Consider the following 25598-nt stretch of genomic DNA (forward strand, 5'->3'; position numbering starts at 1 on the left):
ACTGGTAAAACCATTCTGGAAATCTGTCTGGAGGTTCCTCAGAAAATTGGACATTGAACTGCCTGAGGATCCAGCTATACCTCTCTTGGGCATATACCCAAAAGATGCCTCAACATATAAAAGAGACACGTGCTCCACTATGTTCATCGCAGCCTTATTTATAATAGCCAGAAAATGGAAAGAACCCAGATGCCCTTCAACAGAGGAATGGATACAGAAAATGTGGTACATCTACACAATGGAATATTACTCAGCTATCAAAAACAACGAGTTTATGAAATTCGTAGGCAAATGGTTGGAACTGGAAAATATCATCCTGAGTGAGCTAACCCAATCACAGAAAGACATACATGGTATGCACTCATTGATAAGTGGCTATTAGCCCAAATGCTTGAATTACCCTAGATCCCTAGAACAAACGAAACTCAAGACGGATGATCAAAATGTGAATGCTTCACTCCTTCTTTAAATGAGGAAAAAGAATACCCTTGGCTGGGAAGGGAGAGGCAAAGATTAAAACAGAGACTGAAGGAACACCCATTCAGAGCCTGCCCCACAGGTGGCCCATATATATACAGCCACCCAATTGGACAAGATGGATGAAGCAAAGAAGTGCAGACCGACAGGAGCCGGATGTAGATCGCTCCTGAGAGACACAGCCAGAATACAGCAAATACAGAGGCGAATGCCAGCAGCAAACCACTGAACTGAGAATAGGTCCCCCGTTGAAGGAATCAGAGAAAGAACTGGAAGAGCTTGAAGGGGCTCGAGACCCCAAAAGTACAACAATGTCAAGCAACCAGAGCTTCCAGGGACTAAGCCACTACCTAAATACTATACATGGACTGACCCTGGACTCTGACCCCATAGGTAGCAATGAATATCCTAGTAAGAGCACCAGTGGAAGGGGAAGCCCTGGGTCCTGCTAAGACTAGTGAACTAGACTATGGGGGGAGGGCGGCAATGGGGGGAGGGTTGGGAGGGGGACACCCATAAGGAAGGGGAGGGGGGAGGGGGATGTTTGCCCGGAAACCGGGAAAGGGAATAACACTTGAAATGTATATAAGAAATACTCAAGTTAATAAAAAAATAATAATAAAAAAAAAAAGAAAATCAATTTTATCTGATGTTAGAATGGCTGGCTACTCCAGTTTTTTTCTTGGGACCATTTGCTTGGAAAATGGTTTTCCAGGCTTTAACTCTGAGGTTGTGTCTGTCTTTGTCACTGAGGTGTGTTTCCTGTATTCAGCAAAATGCTGGGTCCTCTTTATATATCCAATAGTCTGTTAGTCTATGTCTTTTTATTGGGAATTAATTCCAATGATGTTAAGAGGTATTAAGGAATAATGATTGTTGTTTCCTGCTATTTTTGTTGTTAGAGGTGAAACTATATTTGTGTGTCTTTCTTCTTTTGGTTTTGTTGCAAGATTACTTTCCTGCTTTTCCTAGGGTGTAGTTTTCCTCCTTGTGTTGGAGTTTTCCATCTATTATCCTTTGTAGTGCTGGATTTGTAGAAAGATATTATGTAAATTTGGTGTTGTCATGGAATATCTTGGTTTCTCCATCTATGTTAATTGAGAGCTTTGCTGGATATATGTGTTCTCTTAGGGTCTGTATGACATCTGACCAGGATCTTCTGGCTTTCACAGTCCCTGGTGAGAAGTCTGGTGTAATTCTTATAGGTCTGCCTTTATATGTTACTTGACCTTTGCCCCTTACTACATTTAATATTTAAGAAAGGTATGCTAAGTGATCTATCACTGACTCTAATCCCTGCCTCCGTTTACCCTGACTTGTCAAAGCTGGTCTTCAACAAGATGTTATCCGATTCTTGTCTCTTGGACATTTTTTCTTAGGATAGTGTGTATCACACATTTCTAGGAAGTTTATCTCTATTTTTGCGAATATGATCTTGAAATTTATTAGAAGGTCAAGTGTTTTTGTTGACTTTCACCAGTGCTCTCCAAGGAGAATCATTTGTTATTAGGATTTCAGGCCTTGCTATGGTTATCTTTCTTAAACTCCCTGTTTCCTTTCTGGGTTCTCTTTAACATTGCAGGAAACCATGCTCTCTCTCTCTCTCTCTCTCTCTCTCTCTCTCTCTCTCTCTCTCTCTCTCTCTCTCCCTTTGTCAGTAACTTCCTATTTGAGAATACATTAAGAACTTCATTCTGTCACTTCCTGGAGAAAGTTACCAAATGCCTCCAATGGTTTTGATCAACCAGACTTTCAACTTCTTGCTTAATTCACTCAGGAAAAGATTTACTGGAGAGAGCGAACATATGAATGAGGAGAGGAGAGCCAGGGAAGAGGACATTCCCTAGTCTTTTATTTTCTTCATGCTTTCTTTGTTTAACTCCAAGTGGAAACTTGGAGAATTAATCTGTGTGAATTGGGCAAAATCAATTACTGATGTAGAGAAAATGAGGGCAACTGTATTCCAAAAATATTTGTTCCATCAAGTAGAGATTTAAATCCAAATGGAATAGTACTTAAAGGCATAAAGAATCATGAGAATGGGAAATGGAGAAATTGTTAGAGGAAGGTAAGTACTACTTTTCAATATCCAGAGTCCCAAATTGTTTATAAGTAGACACCTGCTACTAGTCATTACTAATCTTTGCAAATGACTGTATGCAGTTGAGACAAATAAAAATACTATCATCTTAAGGGAGAGTGAAACTTAAAAGACAAGGCCAAAAAGTACCCAAGCTGAATTTCACACGTCAGTACAAAAGTTTAGCTTATAACAAAATCCCTAGCAGTTGTAGAGAATGTGGAAGGTTGATGGGGGGGCCAATAAAAATTGTATGTGGTAGGTGTAACTCCTGAAAGCATCTATCATCACCAGTGCATAGCTGATTGGATCTGCTCAAGGTGTTTTACTTACTTGTAGATTAGAGGTGGTACCTAGTATGTTACCTTGAGAATAGCCCTAAAAATGCAATGATACATAATAATGCAAGAATTCCATATAATATGAAAAGTATATTTGTCTAATAGACTCTTAATAACCTCATTGGTGTGACTTGGATAGTGCAGGAGGCAGGAAACCTGACAAGAAAGTTCGAGTCAAGATACCTCAGACTTTTCTTTCTTCCATTTGCTTTTTCATATTTCTATCCCTGTGCATCTGAATCTTAAGAAAAGGTCTCTTCAATGTCTTTCTTATCCTTCAGTTCTCTTTACTGTATTGGAGAGTCCATCAAAATCTTTCCTACCCATATAGTAGCCAAGCCTGGGGTAGGAAGCAAACCTCAGCAGGATTAAGGCTAGAATTTGTTGATTCTGGGAGTGAGATCAGTATCCTTATCTCTCTATACTTAAGGGATTAATTCAAGACTAACTGGCCAAGTTGTAGCATAGCCAACTTCCAAAGACTAGTCTTTGTCTAAAAATTCTAAAACATACCTATCTCACTCTCTTCACAGAAGTCAACAAAAGAGATCCTGCTAGATTTTCAATAGTCTATTCTACTGTTGCCTTAAGGATTAGGAATAAAAACACTTTCCCTTCCCTGTTTCTTCCTGATGTAAAGGGGCATTGTGCTAGTCAGTTTATCTATCTCCAAAAAAAATGCCTGAGAAAATCAACTGAAGGAAGGAAAGATTTATGTTGGCTTCTGCTTTCCAGGGTTGCTTATCTCCACTGCTCTTTGTCACTATGTGTGGCAAGGCAGATTATCACCATCAGAGGATGTAGGGAAGCAAGATAGGACAGAATACAGGGAGATGGAAACAATTCAAAGATCCTTGGATAGTATACCTGTTGCCTGTTTCTGCCAAGCAAGTGATACTACCAACTAAATAGTCAGTTCAGCTATGAATTTGTCGATCGAAAGACAGGAGGGAGCTTGGAGCAATTTCCTTCTCAATTTGCTAGATCTCAGTAAGATGGTGGTTACTCCATGTCTAGATCTTAAAACTCCTGAAATTATGAAGATATCATGAACCACATACTCCCTCAAATCTCCTATCTCATCTCAGTAATACTTCCTGAAAATCCTCTGAATGAGATTAAGCCATATATATTGAAATTTTCTCTTGAAGATTCTAATAAATAACCAAAATTAAATTACTTTCCCTTGGTGATCTCATCTAATCTCAAGGTTAGTTACTTATCCATACATATTACACACACACACACACACACACACACACACACACACACACACACACACATTCATGTTTTCTATGTTGATATTTTTCTTGAATTCCAGATTCCCACCTTCTTCATGTTTTTGCCTGCATATCTCCTTTGTCGAGAATGAATTCCTTGGGTTCCAAACATCAGTGGTGGTTTTCAGTGCTTGTCTCAACATTTCAGAATCATGGAACAATTACTACACGTCTAAATAATGGATTTTTTTCGGAGGTTTATTAATTGTTTTCTAAGACAAGTTACATTTGCTCTCCTTCAGATACAGATATTTAAAAAGGTTAATCAGGATTTATAAGGGTGATAATAACTATAAGCTGAGAAGAAGTGTAGAAAGAGGTATTAGTGAGGGGTTAAACAACTGGTAACCCAAACATACGTATGTAAAAGTGAAGTTACAGTAAGTTATAGAACTCTAAATTAGAGTACATGATGCAATATCATATATTATATATGTAATGGATAAGTAGGAGAGAAAACCTGGGGCTCCACACACAAAATAATAAGAGATGGAAAGGTAATTATTTAACTGTATCAGCACATACTGTACATACATTTTGAAATATCATGAGCTAGAAGTGCCCTCAGAGGAGTAGCCCACAGATTAGAAATGGGACTACTGAATCAGCACATGAGAGATTCTGAATTTGATTCTCACACTAATAATAAAACTAGGTATATAATTTGAGAAAAATGCATTGTCTTATGTAATTAATACATGCAAATAAGTATACTATAACTAAAATAATGTTCAAATATTATATATTAGCAAGTTTGTAATATATTAGGCATATAGGAAAATTAATTTCCTGAATTTGATCATTACATATGATACACATGTATCGACTTAACAACTTGTTCATGTGTGAAGTTGCCATGCTATATATATCATAATTCTACATACGTAAAGTAAAATTTAAAAGAAAAAACTAGTTTCTGATTATTGTTGGTAAATTTTTATCAATGAGATTAGCAATAAGATAATTATATTCTATTTTAACTTTATTCACATATACTTAAGCATCTTCTTTTGTATTACATGTACATGAAAATGATTGCAAGGGTCTTTCTAATCATAGAATTAGTTACTAAAGTATATATTGCATATTTAGTTAAGCATATGCATAAATGTCTACAGAAAATTTGTAATTATTTTTCTCTCTTTAAATCTTTTCTAAATATAAATAATATATGCACATATTGATCATGTATATATTTCATTCCAGACAAATTCTAGGTATTAAGAAATAATAGTAAATAAACAAAATGCAGTAGTTGACTTAAAGAATAGGGGGTGCATGTGTGTGTCTGTGTGTATGTCTTTGTGCATATATGTGTCTATCTGTGTCTGTCTGTATATTTATGTGTCTGTATATGCGTATCTGTGTATGTGTCTTTGTATGTGTTTGTGTGCATGTGTGTGTCTGCCTATCTATATGTGTATGTTTATGTGTGTGTCCATGTGCTTTTGTATGTCTATGCATGTCTATGTATGTGTCTGTGTGGTGCATGTTTGTGTGCACGTGCATGTCTGTGTGTCTGTGTGTCTATGTGTCTGTGTAAATGTATGTCTGTCTGTGTGTCAGGTCTTTCTGTCTCTGTGTGTCTGTCTGTGTATCTCTCTCTCTCTCTCTCTCTCTCTCTCTGTGTGTGTGTGTGTGTGTGTGTGTGTGTGTGTGTGTGTGTGTGTGTGGCCTAGTGAAGAGCCATAATAAGCTATCATATAGCAAGTCCTCAAATACAGATAAGTGCAAAGTCTCACAGGGATGTAGGAATAGATTCCTAGCCCAGTGTTTAGTAAAGAACACTATAAACTTAAACCCAACATGAAGTCTGGGGGGAAAGGTAGAGGAAAGAGGATATAATGACAGTGGGCTAAGCAAACATCATGTTGGGAACTGCATTAACTGCTGCCAGAGAATCAGATTTAAGGCATTCAGAGAGAAGTGGAAATGTGTTCGCTGTTCAGCTGCTGTCTTCATGAAGATCTTTTAGCAACTAGTAGAATATGTACCTTTCCCCCAAAATCCTCTTAGATCAAAATCCTCTTCAGTTACAGTCAAAGACCAAGAGAACACACCTTACTTTCTTTTTTGCTTATTTAAGCAAATGAGTGGAGAAACATAGTTAAACAGTTTACTATTTGCTGGAGAACTGAATTCGAATAACCTTATAACAGTAAGTAGAAAACTAAAGATTTTCCTTTCTAACTTGTTCTTTATAATGAAATAACTTCTTTGCCTTTACAAATTTAGTGGCTGTCAATGACAACCAAGACACAATGGAAGTGACACCTTAGCTTGTATGAATATATAAACACACTTAGTATTTGATAATTCCCAATGTTGTCTTATATATTCATTGTACTTCTAGTTAGTTGTGTTGGGGAGCTTTGGAAAGCATTAGCCTATGGATGAACTTTTTTTCCCCAATAATGATTACTTCTTCACTATTTCTGCTATAGATTTAAGTGCTGTCATGAAAATGTAATTTACGCTGTTTAAACTGTAACCAAGAAATTTCATAAAGACTACATAGCATGGCTCATTTGTTCTTTACAATCAGGGGCCAAGTTTCATATATTAGTTGCAGGGCAAAAGACAATGACCAAAGACATAATAAATCTTCAACTTGGCACAGAAAAAATTGGCTTATTTAACATCCGATCAGAGTAGCCAATGGCAGGCTTTTTTTAAATAACAAATGATCAAGTCTTTTACTACCATGAGCCATTTATTCTAAGCCCAACTACAAAATCATTTGCATTGTATGTCATGCTCAATGGCTTTTATATGTTATCAGTTATCATTTTTCTTGTTTCCTGAATTACTTTTAATCAGCAATCCTTTGGGCAATGTTTGCTTTTGTTAAAGGTTAAAGTTCAGCCAATTCCATGTGCAGCCATCTGAAATATTTGGTTTTAAGGTTTGTGCTTTAATATTGAATGATGTCCAGATATGAAGGACCTATGATAATTTAATAAGAGAATGAATAATCATTTCTGGCCATTGTTAAGATTTTGTATATAAGGAGCAACTGTCCATTAGCTAAAGTAGGCAACCAGAGAAGCAGAATCTTGTTTCTGAGGGCACTGTAAGTACTTTTGATGATCAAAATTAATTGAAATTTTAGTCCTTTTTTTCTTTATTTCACCTATCATGAGTTAAATGTGTTCATTTAATTTATGTACTATCCTTCTAGAGCTTGGCTTATATTTTTCTTTATTGTCTGTAAATGAAATTCTTATTTACTGATAGGTGAATGTGCCTATAAATGTCATAAATATCTACTGTGAAGTTTTGTCTTTTCAGGTTATAATTTTGACAAACTATAGACCAGCCCTTTCACATCATAGAAATCATTATTATTGATATTGGGTAACATAACACTATCCACTAATTGGTATTGAATTAACAATTACCAGTAACATTGCTCAACAGGCTACTAATATAGCTCTTCAAATTAAAACAAAGGAAACAAAAGTTTGAATTCTTTGGGAAAGTTGTCTCCAATTCATTTCTTATATATCCTGCCTAAGGTCATTCCAATGAAACATTACAGTAGAAGGGAAGATAATCCTTAGAAACAGCCAGTACGATTTTGGCTTGGGTGTTTTCTATATACTTGTTGGGTCTTGTTTTATTCATCTGCAAAGTAAGGAGCATAATGCCAAAGACTTAATCATTTAAACTAAATGTAGTAATACCAATAATACTTACTTATAATAACAGCAATAATACTTATATTAACATAATTATACTGTTTGTATCAATGAGGAATATACTCTTGTTTGTCCTATTTTACAGAAAAGGAAAAGATTGTGAAAATAACTCAAATTACATGTGTGAGCACACTATTGGGCAATAGTTGGTTACTGATATTATCCTGGAATTTGATATCATATGTTTTAAGGAATTTAATCACGTCCCAAGTATTTTAGAGCCTTTCTTGTTGACTTTTGTTATTGGAATATCTAGTACCTCAAACCATATGTCGAAGAGCCTCACTTTATAAAGGCAAATTACTTGCTTAACACAAGAAATGCTTTAAAGGAACTGTCAATTTTTTTAATAATCTGACAACTATTTGGTTTGGATGTTAAAATCGTGGCTAGTCTTTATAAACTGGTTTATCCCTTCCTGAATTTCCATTATACAGAGAAGTTTTAGTTAAATCCATTTCCAGGGACACCATGATATCCAATTTCAAAACTAATTGGCTACATCCCAATATCAGAGGATTGGATTTAGGTCTTGGAGTTTCTAGTTCAGCTCCACAGAAGTCAAGAACTTTACACAGTGTACGATATTAATGAAGAACCATACAGTGTTTGCTGAAATAGTGGTAGCAACTGAAACTTCATCCTTTTCCAAGGAACACCATTTGAAACAAATGATCCAAATTTGATGAATTGTTCACCACACACAATTAAAGTATAGTTTATTCATTGCTCTTTGTTTGTTTGTTTTGATTTTTGAGACAGGGTTACTCTGTGGAACCCTTGCTGTCCTGGAACTCTCTTTGTAAAGTTGGCTTGCTCACAGAGATCCTCCTGCCTCTGCTTCCCGAAGGCATGGTCCATGTATAAAATATTTTTTATTTGTGATTTCCAAATTTACTTCTAATGCACCCTACTCACAATAAAAACTATGTTTCAGATACACTAACATAATTTTACTTTAAACAATCTTCAACAAGGCCTCTCTTCAAACGTGAGAAAAAATATTTCTCACTTGAATATTTTTATTAAACTTAATAAAGGAATATTCTAAAATTCATAGTTGGTGCTTACATTATCTAAGTAAGTTTCAATAGTATAAGTATAATCTCATGTATTAGTTATACTAAAGAATAAATGGCAATAACAACCACATGGTAAAAAAGAATGTGTAATCTCTCTATACAAAATCAAAGCTTATAATTTGAAATGACAATCAAAATATAAAAACACAAGTAGCTAGAATTTATTCCAGTTTTATCGGTGATTAGCTATAGCATGATATTTACAATCTAAGATTTTCATTCATTTATCATAAGCCTGAACTGTGTTATAACTACATATAGGATATGATTTTGAAAATGTTATGTGAAAGATGGATCATTTAAGTAAGAACATAGATTGAATCCTTTTTCCCATTTTTTACAATGATTGTTTTCTAAAACATAGATTTTTAGAGTATAAATATGAGCGAATTCAACTAGTAAAGCCCTTATGTATTTTACAAGTAATAAATACTCAATTCTCTTTTTGCAGTTAAATATACTTCTGAGGAAAGTATACAGCTACATAGTGCACTGGTCATAAGCAATATGACTTACCCAAGTAATTTCAAAGAGATAATATCTTAGTAGGAAATTGAAAGAGCAACACTTTCTTAAAATTATATTTATGCATATTCTTGGTGATATCAGCTTTCAAATTCATGCAATGATTTCAAATCAGCTAATAGTTATAAACTAGCTGTTATTAATTATTTTAGCACAGCAATAGTTCTAGTTATTTCAGGGCAGATATGACTGAGACAGAGAACATGTGAATGGCAGAGACAGCCTTTGGGAGGGAGTTCTGAGGGACAAATGCAGGTCATCGGGCTTGCTTTTATCAAGTGGGTCGCCTTTCAATTCCATGATGATAATTTTAAATGCACATTAAGTTAAAATTGATTTGAAGTCATCAAATACCCACTTACCCTTCAGTCCAAATCTTCTCACAAATCAAGTTTGATGCAAGTCTTAAACATACAGAATAATAAATCTTTGTTTCACCTAATAGACGGAAAGCTATTTGATGATTAAAATTCTATGTATAAGGATGAAAATCTAAGTTGAAAATGCTTTTCAAGAGAAAAAAATCAGGACTGAGAATATGATTCAATTAGTAAAGTACTTGCCATGCATGGTTAAGGACCCAATTTCCAGTCCCAGAACCAATAAAATAACTGAGAACAGTGATGTGTGCTAGTAATCCCAGAGATGGGAGATTTGAGACAGGTGGGTTCTTAGCTCTTTCTGACCAATGACCCAGCCTATTCAGAAATCTCCAGTGAAAGACCCTGATTCCTAAGGAAGGGCAGCTGAGGTTACCCTCTGCTCTCCTACATATACACACACACATGCACACATGCCTATGCATATACAAACATACAAATGATCACATATGTGCACACAGACAGAAAAAGAAGAAACAATCGCAGTGAAAACATTTTAAACAGTAAGATTAATTTACCTATATATTACCCAGGTTTGTTGCTCAACAGAATGTAATCAAGCCCAATCATCCCTGTACTTCTCTTAGAGGCAAAATCACCAAAACATTGAATGTTATAGAACCATAACACAGCTTATGCCTTTGTTTCAGAGCAGTACAAGATGTGGCTGTTATTAATAACAAGTGTGATATCAACATTCGGAGGTGCACATGGCCTATTTGGAAAACTGGGTCCTGGAAACCCTGAAGCAAATATGAATATTGTGAGTAACATACGGGTATTACTAGGATTAGATTCAGGATGGGTCTGAACAGTTAAAATTTATTAGAAATATCTGTTAGATGCATTTTCAAACTAATTAATACTTAAAAGATTTTCTTTTTTTAATTTTCCTCCTCAGAGTCAGATGATAACTTACTGGGGATATCCATGTCAAGAATATGAAGTTGTTACTGAAGATGGCTACATTCTGGGGGTCTACAGAATTCCTCATGGGAAGAATAATTCTGAAAATATAGGTACAAACTCCTTCGATCCCTTCATTTCTCTCTCCTTTACCTTCTTTCTTTTTCCTCTCCTATCTCTCTACCCTCCCCTCTTTGCTCTCCCCCCATTTAATTTTCCTCTAAGGATGAAATAAGTGTAGCTCACTCTACAACACAAGATTTCATTTCCAATCATCAGTAAATAGCAATCAAGTCAATGAGACGGAAAGATGACCAAGTGATCTTGATAAATTGTAGTCCTACTGTTATTTACAGACTATTCAAGTCCTCTAACCAGATGAGGAATCGGGGACAGCTTCTTTTACTATAGTGACTGAGCTGAACCAAGCACAGGAAGTTAGCCAGGTACTATTGTAGAGGGGAAAATTGGGAGACAGCCAGAGATCTATTTCCAATATAGATAAAGGTCATTTTATTTTGATGTTATTGTTAAATTTTCATAGTTTTTCATTATAGAAAAATTGTGCAGCATAATGTTATTACATACAGCCTACATTTATATAGTACTTAATTTCCTTAGACCATCATTTGAATATCTTTATTTACACACAACTGGCATATAATACAGTAAACACATTCAGCATGTACAATATGAGATGAGGATATAACTCAGTGGTGCATTTGCCTAGCATATGCAAGGGCCTGTGTTAATAAAACAAATGCAATGAATGAAAATAAAATGTATGTACCAAACAAATCACATTGTAGTTAAAAGCCACTCATATAGGTCTTGGATTCAATCCTCAGTACTCACGCGCTGGCTGCCCATAACTGCCTATAATCTCAGTTCTAGAAGATTGGGTGTCCTCTTCTGGCTTCCAAGGGCTCCTGCACATATGTGGTTCACATAAGCATGTACAGGCTTGCATAAATACACATAAACATAAATTATAAATCCTTGAAAATAAATAAAATGTACTATTTCATCAATTTTGGCATGAGACATATTTGGGAAAAGGTAATTAAGATATCAAATGCAACAACAAAGTGAACATATCGTGTCTACCCTCTATAAAGAATAAGTTTATAACATTTGAGTAATCTTCTTCCCTAGGCAAGAGACCTGTGGTGTATTTGCAGCATGGTTTGATCGCATCAGCCACAAACTGGATTGCAAATCTACCAAACAACAGCCTGGCCTTTATGCTAGCAGACGCTGGCTATGATGTGTGGCTGGGGAACAGTCGAGGAAATACATGGTCCAGGAAAAATGTATACTACTCACCAGACTCAGTTGAATTCTGGGCTTTCAGGTAAGGGAAGAGAAGAATTCAAAGTGGACATGCATTTGGGATCCACAAGTGTAGCCGTTCTCTTACTCATCACAGCCAACTGCCCTCTAGGCAGGAGGTGAAGGAAGCTGTATCATTTATTCCAACCCTTGAGTCTTCTATACGCCTCATTCCAAGGGAAGTGTTTCCTTCAAGCTTGCTGTAACCTCCATACCAAAGATCAAGAGATGCCTAAAACTGCTTTTCCAAATAAAACCAACAGCACAGCTAAAGTTAGGATGCAAGGCACTTCGCTGTTCTTAGAAAGTTGCAAAGGGAGAAGCGAATAGACTAGAGAGGCATCAGAATTGGGGCAAGGGGGAACAGCAGTCTTCATTAACATCAAAAGCTCAAATGTTGGGTACAGAAAAGTTACCAAAGGTTCCCAATACCTTCTCAAGCCCTAGGAATATAACTTGGAAATGACTGAGAAAGATAGTTGACAGAGAGGATCAGCTGACCTTGTTGAGGTGCAAGGGAGTTCTGATGGTTGTGGAAGCTGGTAGGAAGCCCATGTGTATCTGGTCTAGTGAGAAAGAGAGAGAGAGAACACAGTAGAACACTAGCATGTTGATAGGAACCAGATCTAGTGAGTGTGTTGCAGTTCATTCTGTACACAATGAGAAGCCACTACAGAGATGGGACTCATAGTAAATAAAAATGGAATGTAAACTACAAGTGCTTATTAAACCTCATTTTCCATTTCAGAAATAAAAATAATGCCCATCCATAGATACACATCTTGGTTATATTTAGATTACAGCCATTATACATGTTTGAAAATAATGACCTTTGTTTACAAGTAACTACCCCCCCCAAATACCTGGCGTTTGCTAGGGGTTTATATATAACTGGCAATAATTAAAGTATCTAGTTTTCTATTCCTCAAGTAGAAATAGAGGTTTCTCTATAAATATGATTTTTGGCTTAGATATAGTTTATTTGTGAATGGGGGCCTGAGAACCATGGTAGAGGGTGAAGGGCTTGAGTTTTACAATTATAAAATGAAAATATATTTTTGTTTGATTTATTTTTTTCTTACAGCTTTGATGAAATGGCTAAATATGACCTTCCCGCCACAATAAACTTCATTGTACAGAAAACTGGACAAGAGAAGATACACTATGTTGGTCATTCTCAGGGCACCACTATTGGTAAGTAAAATGCTGAAACTGAGCAGTTTCTATATCTACCCTGCACCATTGCCACCGCTGTAGAACTTTATAAAATGCCACAGGCCATTGCAACCCAGTGACATAAGGACAATTGATCCTCCTACCCTAGAGATGGATAAACCAGACAATAGAACAAATAAGTCAAGCAAGTGGTATCATGTCCATCAAGAAATAGGCTAATAGCGTGTCTCAGACACCAGCGCCGGCCTGGCATTCTAGGGAGGGAAAACAGCAAGTGTAACGAATGCAACGATGGAACACGTGTTCAGGGAAGTGGTGGTGCTGTTCATCATGGGGATGAGTCAGAGTAAGAGACGGGCAGAAAGAATCAGTGTGAGACGGCATTGTGGCTGCTGAAAAGAACACAGTATTCAGGGTTCCTTGGATATTGCACGGGCATATAAGTAAAGAGGAAATCACGAAGGGATTTTTAATAGAGGAGTTACATGATCCATTATATGCTCCTTCTAATTGCTGAAGGGTAGTAATGGCAGGAACTCAGAAGCAGCTGGAGAACACATACTGTAACTCATGCCAAGGATTCTGGTGAGCTGGATTACTGAGGGGTGAGGAGAGATGTGAGAATAAAGATACCCAATCAAGCAGTATAAATGTGTACACATACAGACAGACAGTCAGACAGACAGACAAACATGCCTAGATACATATGTACATGTATATGTGTGCAAATGAGATACTACCAACAAACTTTACTAAAATGTTGGATCTATGGTATATGAGGCAAAAATAGGAGTAAAGACAATGCCAGAGTTGGTGGCTTGAGCTCCTAGAACAATGAAGATTCCTTTACCCCAAGTGAGGAAGGAAGAGGTAAGAAGAGCTGTTATGTAAAGACATTAGGAGTTCAACTTGGGAAGATTGTAAGTCATCTATTAAAGAGGCAAGTAAAGATGGAGTCAGTCATAAACAGTATGCAGGTCAAGGAAGGATATTAGACTGACGCTACTCAATAGGAGTCAGTGAGCTTGCATTTAACATTCCATGAAGTCAGCTCGGACAGCCAAGAGGAGAGGTCTTAGGACAAGCCCGACTTATTCCTGTATTTAGAGCATGAGAGTTCAGTGGTTGAGAAAACAAATTCAGAGGTGATGTGCAAGGGCAGCTAGCATTCTGGAATTCAAAGACAGGAAGTGGTTACTTGTGTTTGAAAAGCTGAGTGAAATGCAGCCTCAGAGGATAGTTGTTGAAATTGCCTGGAAGTCATAGGCTTCTCTGTTGCAGCAGTTGGTGGTGGATTTTTGAAACAAGGCTGTCCTGCTAGTTTAGATTGGCTTCACTCCAGATCCTTGTGACTCAGCCTGCAGGGTACTAATAACAGCCAGTAACTGTGCTTGGCTACAAGGGGCTGTCATAACCTCAGTGACACATTTAATATAACTTAGTGGGATGTCTGTAGCCCAAGGCTATTAAATTGAGGTGCAGTTGCAATGGTCTCCCTAGAACTTACCAAGGTGAGGAAAATTGCATGGCTTGACAGCGAATTTCTCCACTCTGCTTCCCTCTTGGGTTACCATAGACTGAATATATCAATTCTTTTTCCACTAATGAAATATCTTTAAATGCTATTACCGTGCTTTTATGTATCTCAACAAACCATTGGGCCAACTTCTCAGCGTGCTTAACATGGCATCTCTAAGCAAGTCCAAGATAATCTCACACTTCCGAAAACAGAAAACCACACACATTCACACACCTTCTTCATCGATGGTCTGTTCTATTTCAGGTTTCATTGCCTTTTCTACCAATCCTACACTGGCCAAAAAAATCAAGACGTTTTATGCATTAGCTCCAGTTGCTACCGTGAAGTATACACAAAGTCCCTTGAAAAAGATTTCATTTATTCCTACATTTCTTTTCAAGGTATGTGACTAAGGTACCCAATTGTCACTGAACTTCAGACAGATCAACGTAAACAAATGTACCTTACACATTCATATCCTCAAGCTAAATTGCATATGTTTGTGCTGTCTCTCTTACTGTATTAACATAGGCGGATCCCCTCTTGCCTCTGAAATTACCGTTTACTCCTTTGGTTTTGGTTAGCTTACAGTGGGTTGTCAATGCCAGTAAGTGTTTTGCTTTTAATCAAGGATGTTTCACTGACCAAGCACTCCACACACCTGTGTCGAGGTAACAGTTCTACTCCTGCAACAGGGAATGGAGTGTTAAAAGCAGAGAAAAATAGTCAAATAAGAATCTCAGGTAGGACCAGAGGGATATTGAAGCCTTCTGTGACAACCCATCCACTACCCATCAGCCAAAAAACAAAAAAGGGAAGAGAAAAGAAAAGGAGAGAAAGAAAAGAAACAGCCCAGACAGGAAGCTATTGAAGAGAATCTTTTAAAATTGTATTAAAAATTCTGAAGTGTAGATCTTCACAGTCAATGGCAAGGGTGTGGCTGAGCGCAAAGGACTCGGTTTACTCCAAGGGGCTGGCCACTGAGAGCTTGATCATGTTCAGAGGAAAAAAAATATATATATATATCACAAGTTGGAGTTGGTAGAGGTTTTTTGTTTTTGTTTTTGTTTTTTGTGTTTGGTTCTTGTTGTTTTTGTTTGTTTTGTTTTGTTGTTGGTGGTGGTAGTGGTGGTGGTTTCGGATATTTTGGTGGAGGAGTGGATAGACCTGGGAGGAGTAGGAAGTGAATGTGATCCAGCAGCATTGTGTGAAACTTCCAGATATTTAATGAAACTATTATGTTGAGGGAAGAAAAGAAACCTGGAAGAGGAGGGGGAAAAGAAATTAGGAAAGGAGAAAAATAAAGAGAGCAGTGCCTGAGCACAGTAAACACCGTCAGACTTCGAGGTCAGTGCTCTTGGGCTGCCTAAGAGTTCTTATCCTGAGAAATGGAAATTGCATAGGACAGTAGTGTGGATTTCAACAGACCATGATATTTAGTGCATTATTGAACACACATGGGAATGAATCGATAGCACTTACGTGTTCAAATGCTTAATGCCCTGCTTCTATTTCACTCAAGCCAACCCGTGTAGACAGGCCTGCACATTTGCCCAGCCTCTTTCAGCAGAGTAGTTTAGCCTGAGGCTCCAAGTACAGTAACCTCTCTTTTCCTTCTGTATTGTCTTGTCCATTTACTTGCACTCATAATTAGCACGCACATCTAAAGCCTGGCACTGGCTGCAATCAAATGTATTTATAGAACTTTTCTGCAAAATCTAAGGCTTTAACATGACTGTGACCATTTCCTCCTGCTCTGAGTCTCTCACTTCCCACTTATTCTCAGATTTTCAGATAGCAAGAGCAGAGGAGTTGAAAGACAGAGGCATCTAGACGTTGAGTCACAGGCATGAATCAGAACTGCAGATACAACCTAGTCCTAATTAGCCTGAAACACTGATATTTCCTAACCATTCTTCCTTGAGTATAAAACTGATAAAGCAAAATTACCCAATGCTCAGTACAACTGAAGCAAACATCTAAAGATTTTCCTAGCGATATCCTTCTGAGTTCCCATTTACTCCTCCTTGTCTCAAAATTTATTATTCAGATCTCATCTGTTGCTAAGTAATTACAACACTATGCCATGTTATCTCATGATTTGGCCATAATCTTTATTAGTCCAGCTGGATCATAATTCACTGTGTCTTCAACTTCCTCTGAGAGGCAATACAGTTCTCAATTCAATAATACACCCTTTCTAGTTACAACTTCATTGAGAAAAAGAGGGGCCAAACTAGTTCAATGGGTCCAGGAGATTGCTGCCAAGTCTAACAACCTAAGTTCAATCACAGGGCACATGGAAGGAGAGAACAAAGGACCCCACAAGTTGTCCTCTGATCTCCACACAACTTCTTTGGCTCATATATTAACCCACACATGCACATAATAAATATTTTTAGATTATAATAGCATTATAAAATCATATTATAATATCATTCTCACTTTCCCTTTCCTCCTCCCAAGGAGGGATATCCCTCCTTGATCTCTTAAATTTATGGCTTCTTTTTTTCACTACTTGCTGCTACATGCACGGATGCATAATTCTATGCACATATATTCCTAGGCATAACCTACTGAGGCTGGATAATGGTACTGTATGTATATTTTCAGAGCGGACCATTCGGTATTGATAAATAATTAATGCGTGCTTTCCTGGGGAAGAGCACCTTTTGTTTTCTCAGCTTTTCTTAGTTACCCATAGTCCCTCGAGTAGGTTTGAGGTCGCATGCTCTTTCCTCTGTGCACATTAGCATGTTTATTGGTGTCATCCTTGGTCAGCTCATGTAAGGCCTGTCACATCGGTGAGACATTTTAGATGTTACTTCTGGCATTACGAGGGTACACGTCACTGCAAACTCTCAGACAAGCTGGCTTTTATAGTCACCCTCTTCCACAATGGTCCCCTGCACCTTATGTGTGGGTGTGTATTGTAGATGTATCACTTGGGACTGGGCGCTACAACTCTGCCCTCTGATTGGTTGTGGTAATAATCTCTTGTCTGTTGCAAATGGCAACTTCCTTTAAGAAGGGTAAGGGCTATATTATCTCTGGGTATAAAGGCAAAAATATTTAGAAAGTAGTTAAGAATTATGTTGGTTTAGTAAAGTGATGGTTGTAGGATCTCCTCCATGATTCATAACGTCACTCTCCCTGGGTAGCTGGATAGGCTTTCTGTATTAGAAGTGCATTCCTCTTATTGAGTAGGTCTCAAGTCCTTAATAGAGAGCAATTGGTTATCCTCAATTGTGTGCAATTTCTGCACTCTTCAGGCATCTTGCCAGGCTAATCATTGTTGTGGTTCATAGCTGTACTAGCTGGTTAGAACTGACAGTTGCTGCCTCTTTTGGAAGTTTGAATGGATTAGGCTTTCGAGTCAGTTCCAACTCAGAGGTCACTGGCTCCTTTGTCTGAATTTGCAGGTGTCTTCAGTAGCAGTGTCTGATTTTTCAATGGCGAGGGCAACCAAGGGCAATAGCAATAGTTTGCAATGTTTTGGAAGTCTCTTAAATAACCGTGATCAACAGCTTCAACAACTCAAATGAGAGATTCTCATGCCTGGTGTTGGTTTGTCAAGGGTGCTATCAATCCAGGTGAAAAATCCAAACTCATTTATTTAATTTAAACTCATTTAAATTCATTTAAACTACATATGTATATTAATACAAAAATGTACGTGTATTGTGTGGTTTTATTTTTATTTAGGTAGTTCACAATAAAATGCCTTATGACTTTTCCAGACATCCTTAATGTTATATTACCCTCCTCCTTTTTTTCTGTAATTATCCCCGCCCCTTTCTTAATTAGAGCCCCTCCTTCATCCGATAGCTTCCATCAGATCACTTGTACCCTGATAGTCCACTCTCAACTCTCCTACCCTGCCAATGGTCTATTTTTACTTTTCTGGTTTTGTAGTTACTCCAAGATATATACTCACATATCTAAATATTTAGAACTAGCTGCCTCAGAGACAGAACTTGATATATTTGTCTTTCTGGGTTTGGGTTACCTTACTCAATGGTCTATTCTAGATACAGTGACCTGGAAAGTTCATGATTTCATTTCTCTTTACAGCTCAACAGTGTTTCAAAGTGTCTATGGCCTGCATTTCCATTATCTATTTGTCAGTTGAAGGCCATTTAGATGGTTCCCATTTCCTAGCTACTGTGGAGAGAGCAGCAGTGACCAGGGCTGAGCGAGTGTTTGTGGAGTAGGACATAGAGTCCTTTGGACATGTGAATTGAGTGGTACAACCGAGTTGATTCATTTTTAGCTTGTTGAGAATTCTCCACACTGACTTCCTGAGTGGCTTCTCATGTTTGCAACCCTTTCAACTGTGTGAGGAACTCCCCTTTCACTACATTCCTCCCCAACAATTTTTTGTGTTGCTCTGTTGATCTATGCCATTCTGACTGGGGTAAGATGAAATATCAAAGCTGTTTAGATTTGCATTTTCCTAGTTGTTAGAGACAATGAACAATTTTTTTGAGATTTTTTTTTAGCCACGTTGTTGTTGTTGTTGTTTGGTTTGATGTTTGTTTGCTTTGATTATCCTTTCCTTTTTCTTCTTTGAGAGCTCTTTGTCCAGATTCTGGGCCCAGTATTTGAGTGAGTTGTGCGCTGGTGTCATTTGTTTGTTTGTTTGTTTTTAAATAATTTATATGTTATGGATATTAATTCTTTGCTAGAGGTATAACTAACAGAGATAAATTCCTATTCTGTGGCCTCCTGCTTTGCCCAGTCCGTTGCTTCTTTACCTATGCAGAAGCTTCTTAGTTTATGAGGTTCCACCTCCAAGAGTTGGCCTTAAATCTTGAACAAACAGAGCCCCACTCAGGATGTCCCTTCCTATATCTATATCAAACATGGTACTGCCTGCGCTTCCTCCTAGAAGTTTCAGTGTTTGGGGCTTCATACTTATGTGTCTGATCATTCAGCATTGATTCTTTACATGGTAATGGGCCTGAAGGATAGGGAGCTTCTAAAACAATTTACAGAACTAAGAAGTGAGCCTGCAGTTCACATCTGCAGAAGTTGCTTCAGCAGCTAGGCTGCCGCCATGTTCTGATGATGCTTCTATTTTTCAGCTTATGTTTGGCAAGAAAATGTTCCTGCCCCACACCTACTTTGATGACTTTCTTGGTACCGAAGTGTGCTCACGGGAGGTTCTAGATCTTCTCTGCAGCAACACTTTATTCATCTTCTGTGGATTTGACAAGAAAAACTTAAATGTGGTGTGTATGCATTGTGGTCTCCACTCAAGAGGTTTCCCCCAAACACCTTTGTGTTAACAGCATCCCTTAGAAAGGATACTTCAGGAGAACTAAGACGCACCTGACAAGTGTGCCCAGAGCATTGTGGTAGGCCCCAGAGAAATTATAAGCCACCCTTCATTCCAATTTCATCTCCTGCTCTCATTCAAAACTATGATTGGCCTGTGACGGCCTAGATGCCTGGCATGGTGTTTACGTTCTGTGACAGAAGGGAATGAACCTTATTGGGAAGACTCTTCTGAGGAATGATGCATAGTTGTCAAATAAATGTTGTAAATGCTTTTAATCATGCTGGCCCTTCCCATTAATTTTCTAAAACACACTTTAGAGAAGCAGTGTAACAGCTTGTCCATATCTTGATCTGCATTTTTGCTCCCTGAGTTGAAGTTTTAAGGCATATATAAGAAAGCCCAATATTATAAGGTACATTAACATATGGATTTATGTCAGCCTAATTTAAATCCTACCTTTGGAACTGATTTGAGCTCCTGTATTTATTTCTTCACGCACAAACTATCCTATTTTTATGCTGTATATTATACTATATAAACATACCTCTGCTCTTTTCTTTTCTTTTGTCTTTTTGTAGTTCTGTGGATGGAACCTAGGAATTTTAGGACTGTGCTCTACCAGTGGTATATATTTTTAATATTTTTAAATGATGTTTATTGTGAGACAGTGCCTCGTTAAATTGCCCAGCCACCTAATCTATAGCCAATGCAGGGCTTTAACCAGAAATTTTCATAATTCAGCCTTCCAAGTAACTGGAATTATAGAGCCATTCTTTCATTCCTGACTCTCATTTAATACATTTAAAGGCCTTAGAAAAATGAATTCTATTGTTTAAAATGTACAGCATTCTATTATTTAAGATAATATAGTAATTCCCGTAGTACTCACTGGGAACATAGCAGTGAAATCACAGTTGCTGTTTCTATGGAGAACAGTTTCAATTGTCTTTCTCAGCCTGGATGATCCACACTCTAGCTGAATAAATACATCGACATTTGCTCATCTCTGTCCTTTAGTTTCCATTTATGGTGGTAAGGGTCCCTTTTTCTTCTCAATTTGAGGCTGTTTCTCATTATGTGTGAGGAGTGGAGCAGAGCAGCCCATCCTTACTATACCAATAAACATTGATTCTTATCTATTATCAATAAGAGTTTTCAGAGAAAGATAATAGAAATCTGAAGATGCAGAGAATGAACAAGATTAGAGTGCTTGTCTCCTGCGTGCTGCCTACATGGAGACGTTAGCCCCTTTGATAACCTTGAGTTCATTTGACTTTGTCACATTCTAAGACCCACTACTCAACTGCCCCATGCGATCTGGAAATGGAACTAAAGGGTTTGAGCAAGGTAATCTAGGAACCAGATAGAATACCATAGCTACATGTAAGCAGTGGTTATCATATAAACATACATACCTGAGTGTATGTATAATTAGTCAAGGCATTAAAATTAGGAAACACAGCGAATCCGCATTAATGTTTAATCTCTTGCATGCTGACATTAAATGGAAAGTTGAGGATTTAGCTTCAGAAGCTACGTAAAACTTTCCAGCCTCAGACTGCTTGCCACTGATTTGTGTGAATCTGGCATTTGTCTAAATTTCTTTGTGTTTCAAACTCTTCTTTGAAAAAACTACGGAGTTAGTAAGCCGTCCACATTGCTGATCGTAGTTAAAACACGTGGTGTGCTTTTTAGATTCTGAGGTGGCATTTAACGGCACTATTTGCCCTGCCATTGAAGGTTACCCTGAAACACTGGATTGAAATCAGAAAACATGGCCCCAATTGTTTTTCAGAAACCAACTATGTCTAAGCCTATGTGTATGTGTGTGTGCTTGATTTCTAGAGTCGTTTTGATGTGTATCTAGGGCATAATCCAGCAGGGACATCTGTTCAAGACTTTCTCCACTGGGCACAGGTATCATTTCAATGTTGTTAGCATCATTTTGTGGTAATGAACTTTTACACTTAACCTAAAGTACATTATTAAGATGTTGCTGTAAGGCAATGTTTCTATATATGACAACCTACAAAAATAACCATTAACTCATGTACATAAAATATTATGAGAACACATGATTTCAGTAACAAAGAAATAATTATTTTTATGATTTTCTAGGGAAAAACAAAATATTTAAAACCAACGCTAAGTTTTTTTTTTACCACATATGTCCTAGACGGTTAGTTATTATTTCAAATAAGAAAATGTGTTTTCAATAATTATAAAAATTAAAAATGAGCTATTTGGAGAAGATTAAATTACTTTTTATGTGGTTATGAGAATATTTAGCTAATTAATTTTAATTACGCCTTACTAAATTTTTATTTCCTTTTGTACCTCTAAATTTTTATTAGCTTGTTAGATCTGGGAAATTTCAAGCCTTCAACTGGGGAAGCCCATCCCAGAACATGTTACACTACAACCAGGTATGTTTTTTTGAGCTTGAAATGGCTCATAATTTAAATGACAAAAGAGTTTGAAAAGAAGAATAGTATGACTGAGTATTCATTTTTTTAAATAATGCTAATGTCCAGTTTCTACTTATCCCACTACTGTGCTCTGGAAACATACTCTCAGAGTAATGCTGGGTCCCAAGCAAAGACTTTCTGTAAATTAACAGTATATGATCTTTCCACAGCGCTGCTGTATAATCCAGTCTCCACACAACACTCTGTTCTCCTTGAAGTATAACTGGCTGAATCAAGTCGCCAGTTATATCCATGCATAAGATTAAGCAGTTTTCTCACACATTACTCTCTCTGGACAGGCAGGCAAATGATTTCATGGGAACACTGTTCCATGTGGAAGAAAAGGTGGTATGTTTCCAGGTCAAAATTAGAAATATTTCTGAGCACCAAGGTGCCTTGTAATCCCCACATTTACTATGCTGCAAATAACTCAGATGTGGAGTTGATCTAACTGGTGCTAAATGCAAATTTGCACAATAATTCATGGACTAGGAAATTATTGACAAGCTATAAAAGGATAATATCCATAACCACATGCACAGGGCAAACTCTTGGAGTATGAGTGATTAATTGCAAGCAAGGCTTAGAGTAGTTTGTGAGCCACTCTTTTCATTAAACACCTCCAATTTTTCTTCCACTTAGTAGCTGAATAACTCTGATTTTCCTTAGTTCCTCTGGCTCAAATCTTAGAAGGATGTTTTCAGACAAGATTCTACATATAGAGAAAATCCACACACTGTGGATTTTACTAATTTGATGATTTTAAGGGCTTTTTCTTTTCAGGATACTATAAGGTCAACTCACAAAATACAGAGTTGCTTTGAATTTACTTTTCTACTGGGCTCTCATTCTGATAACCAAAGAAATAAATCCTAGATTTCCAGAGTACCAATCATCCAGTCTACCCTTCTTCCAGTCAAGTGAATAACACTTCTGAGTAATTGTTGAAATCAGTGATGTTAATTTAACAGGGATAACATCTAGGAGGCTGTTTCCTTAGTGGTATGGAAGTAAAATAAAGTGTGTTTATTATAGATATTCTTTATACTTTAACCCATGTGTGAGGGAATGTACAAAAAACCATAAATTACTGGGACAATAATATAATAAATTGTAGACTGTAAGTTGGCTCTTTCCCAAACTTCAAGGCTGTTAGATTAGTATCCTTGAAGTATTAACCTATTGAACAAAAGCACCTAATAAAATTTTGTCTAAAATACGGAAATCAAGGAGATGACCCTCTTGCTCTTTTTTCTGCCTTGTGAATCTTTATAAACCATATGTGTTAATAATGGTTTTCTTAAAAAAAAAAAAAACCTATGCCAATACTTTTTTCTCAGAATTTGAAGCAATATATAGGAAAATTACGTGAGTATACAACAGACCCATATTCTCACCTGAAATACTGTCCTGGTCACTAACCATGCTATATGGACAGCTGTTTTGTACAGTCCAGAGAATGATTTATGAAAGCTGTGCCTTCAGGTTTGAGTAAATGAGGTTATTAATGATATTGCAGAAAATCTTAAAAAGAATAAATAGAACAATGCAAGTAGAGAAAATCAGTAGAGATATAGCAAAAAACATTACCAAATCAGGTACCCAAAACATGTAGTAGTATGCGTGAGGCAGTCTGAATGAGAGGTCAACCAAGATATAACGTCATCAAGTTCGAGACTGAGAATCATCTAGCGGAAACTGATGGGAGACGGCCTATTGGAATAGCCCACTGAAGTTCTGAATCAAGAGCCTTTGTAGAGTAAAGAACCTCCTCAAGTGAGACGTTGAAGTGGAGGAGTGGGATGTGAGAAGCAGAGAGACAGATCAAATCAAGAACTTACAGCATCCCGCCGAAATGCCTGGGACAGCTCTACTCAAAGAGCCACACTCAGGTCCCTAACTGAGAGATGTCTAGGCAGAGCAGCTTGTCAGTGAGGTGAAAGAGCGTACAAAAGTTTACCAGCATAATACACACTGTGGGAATCAACGCAAAACAAGTGACTCGGAACCCAGGATTCTTTGAGGAAATCATGATTCAGAGTGGTAGAGACAATCTGCCCCAGTCAAGATCTAATCAAAACCTAGCTAAGGGGATGGGTCAGTGGTAAGAGTTTGCTATGTAAGCACCATTATCTGTAAGTTCAGTGTGTTCTATTCGGAGATGGGAGGCAGAGACAGAGCAACCAAAAGCTTGTTAGACAGCTAGCTTGGCATATCTGCTAGTGAAAGGAAGAGAGCCTGCCTGATAGACAGCAAGGACCAGCATGAAGGTTATACTCTACCATCCACATAAACATTGTGTTTTGCATGTACCCATCCCATCCACCCACGAGAATCTAGTGAAATCTCCTTCCTTCATCTGAACTGAAACATAGCTTAGAACCAACAATATTTCATCCCCTGTGAATGTGTGTTCCCTGACTTTCCTGTTTGATCTGCTGAGTCAGTCTGCATTGTAACAGAGTCCTAACGAATTGACACACCTATTAGAGATTGAGAAGCATTGGACCCAAACTAGGCTGTGCTCACTTTGCTCTATGAGTAAGGTTGACTTTGTTGACATGATCATTAGACTTTGTTTCGAACTAGCACACACTAGACAATGGTTGGAATTGTGGTTGCCTAAACTCCATTTCTTTCACCTGTCATATTTCAGAAAACGCCTCCTGAATATGATGTGTCAGCCATGACTGTGCCAGTTGCAGTGTGGAACGGTGGCAATGACATCCTGGCTGATCCCCAAGATGTCGCCATGCTGCTTCCCAAACTCTCCAACCTCCTGTTCCATAAGGAGATTCTTGCCTACAATCACCTGGACTTCATCTGGGCAATGGATGCCCCTCAAGAGGTTTACAATGAGATGATTTCCATGATGGCAGAAGACTAAAAGAATCAATTATCCACATCCATTCCAAAATCTTTTCCCCTTTCATACAGTTTTTCCAGTGTTTAAAAATGTAATACATATTACTGTAATTTTGACTTTAGAAATATATTGGCATCAGCAAAGTTCTCATGTGTCATTTGAATTTTTTGATTGAAAGAAA

The 25598-nt window shown here is 37.5% G+C and overlaps 1 protein-coding gene across 4 annotated transcripts; it reads left to right on the forward strand.

The window, feature by feature from the left end:
• Positions 1 to 7215: 7215 nt before the first annotated feature.
• Lipf (lipase F, gastric type) lies at positions 7216 to 25563 on the forward strand. 4 transcript variants are annotated; one of them, NM_017341.2, is made up of 10 exons: positions 7216 to 7251; positions 10517 to 10629; positions 10768 to 10885; positions 11928 to 12126; positions 13189 to 13298; positions 15064 to 15200; positions 19887 to 20033; positions 21929 to 22000; positions 22438 to 22509; positions 25208 to 25563. In NM_017341.2, exons 2-10 carry the CDS (start codon positions 10528 to 10530, stop codon positions 25436 to 25438), a joined length of 1188 nt encoding a protein of 395 aa, NP_059037.1. In that variant the 5' UTR covers positions 7216 to 7251; positions 10517 to 10527; the 3' UTR covers positions 25439 to 25563. The 4 variants fall into 4 exon arrangements, with proteins under 4 accessions (NP_059037.1, XP_063128000.1, XP_063128002.1 ...); XM_063271930.1 differs by lacking the exon at positions 7216 to 7251 and having other exon boundaries at positions 10528 to 10629; positions 12027 to 12126; XM_063271932.1 differs by lacking the exon at positions 7216 to 7251 and having other exon boundaries at positions 10612 to 10644.
• The last annotated feature ends 35 nt before the right edge of the window (positions 25564 to 25598 follow it).

The sequence above is a fragment of the Rattus norvegicus genome, chromosome 1 (genome assembly GCF_036323735.1).
Source record: "Rattus norvegicus strain BN/NHsdMcwi chromosome 1, GRCr8, whole genome shotgun sequence".
NCBI lineage: Eukaryota > Metazoa > Chordata > Mammalia > Rodentia > Muridae > Rattus > Rattus norvegicus.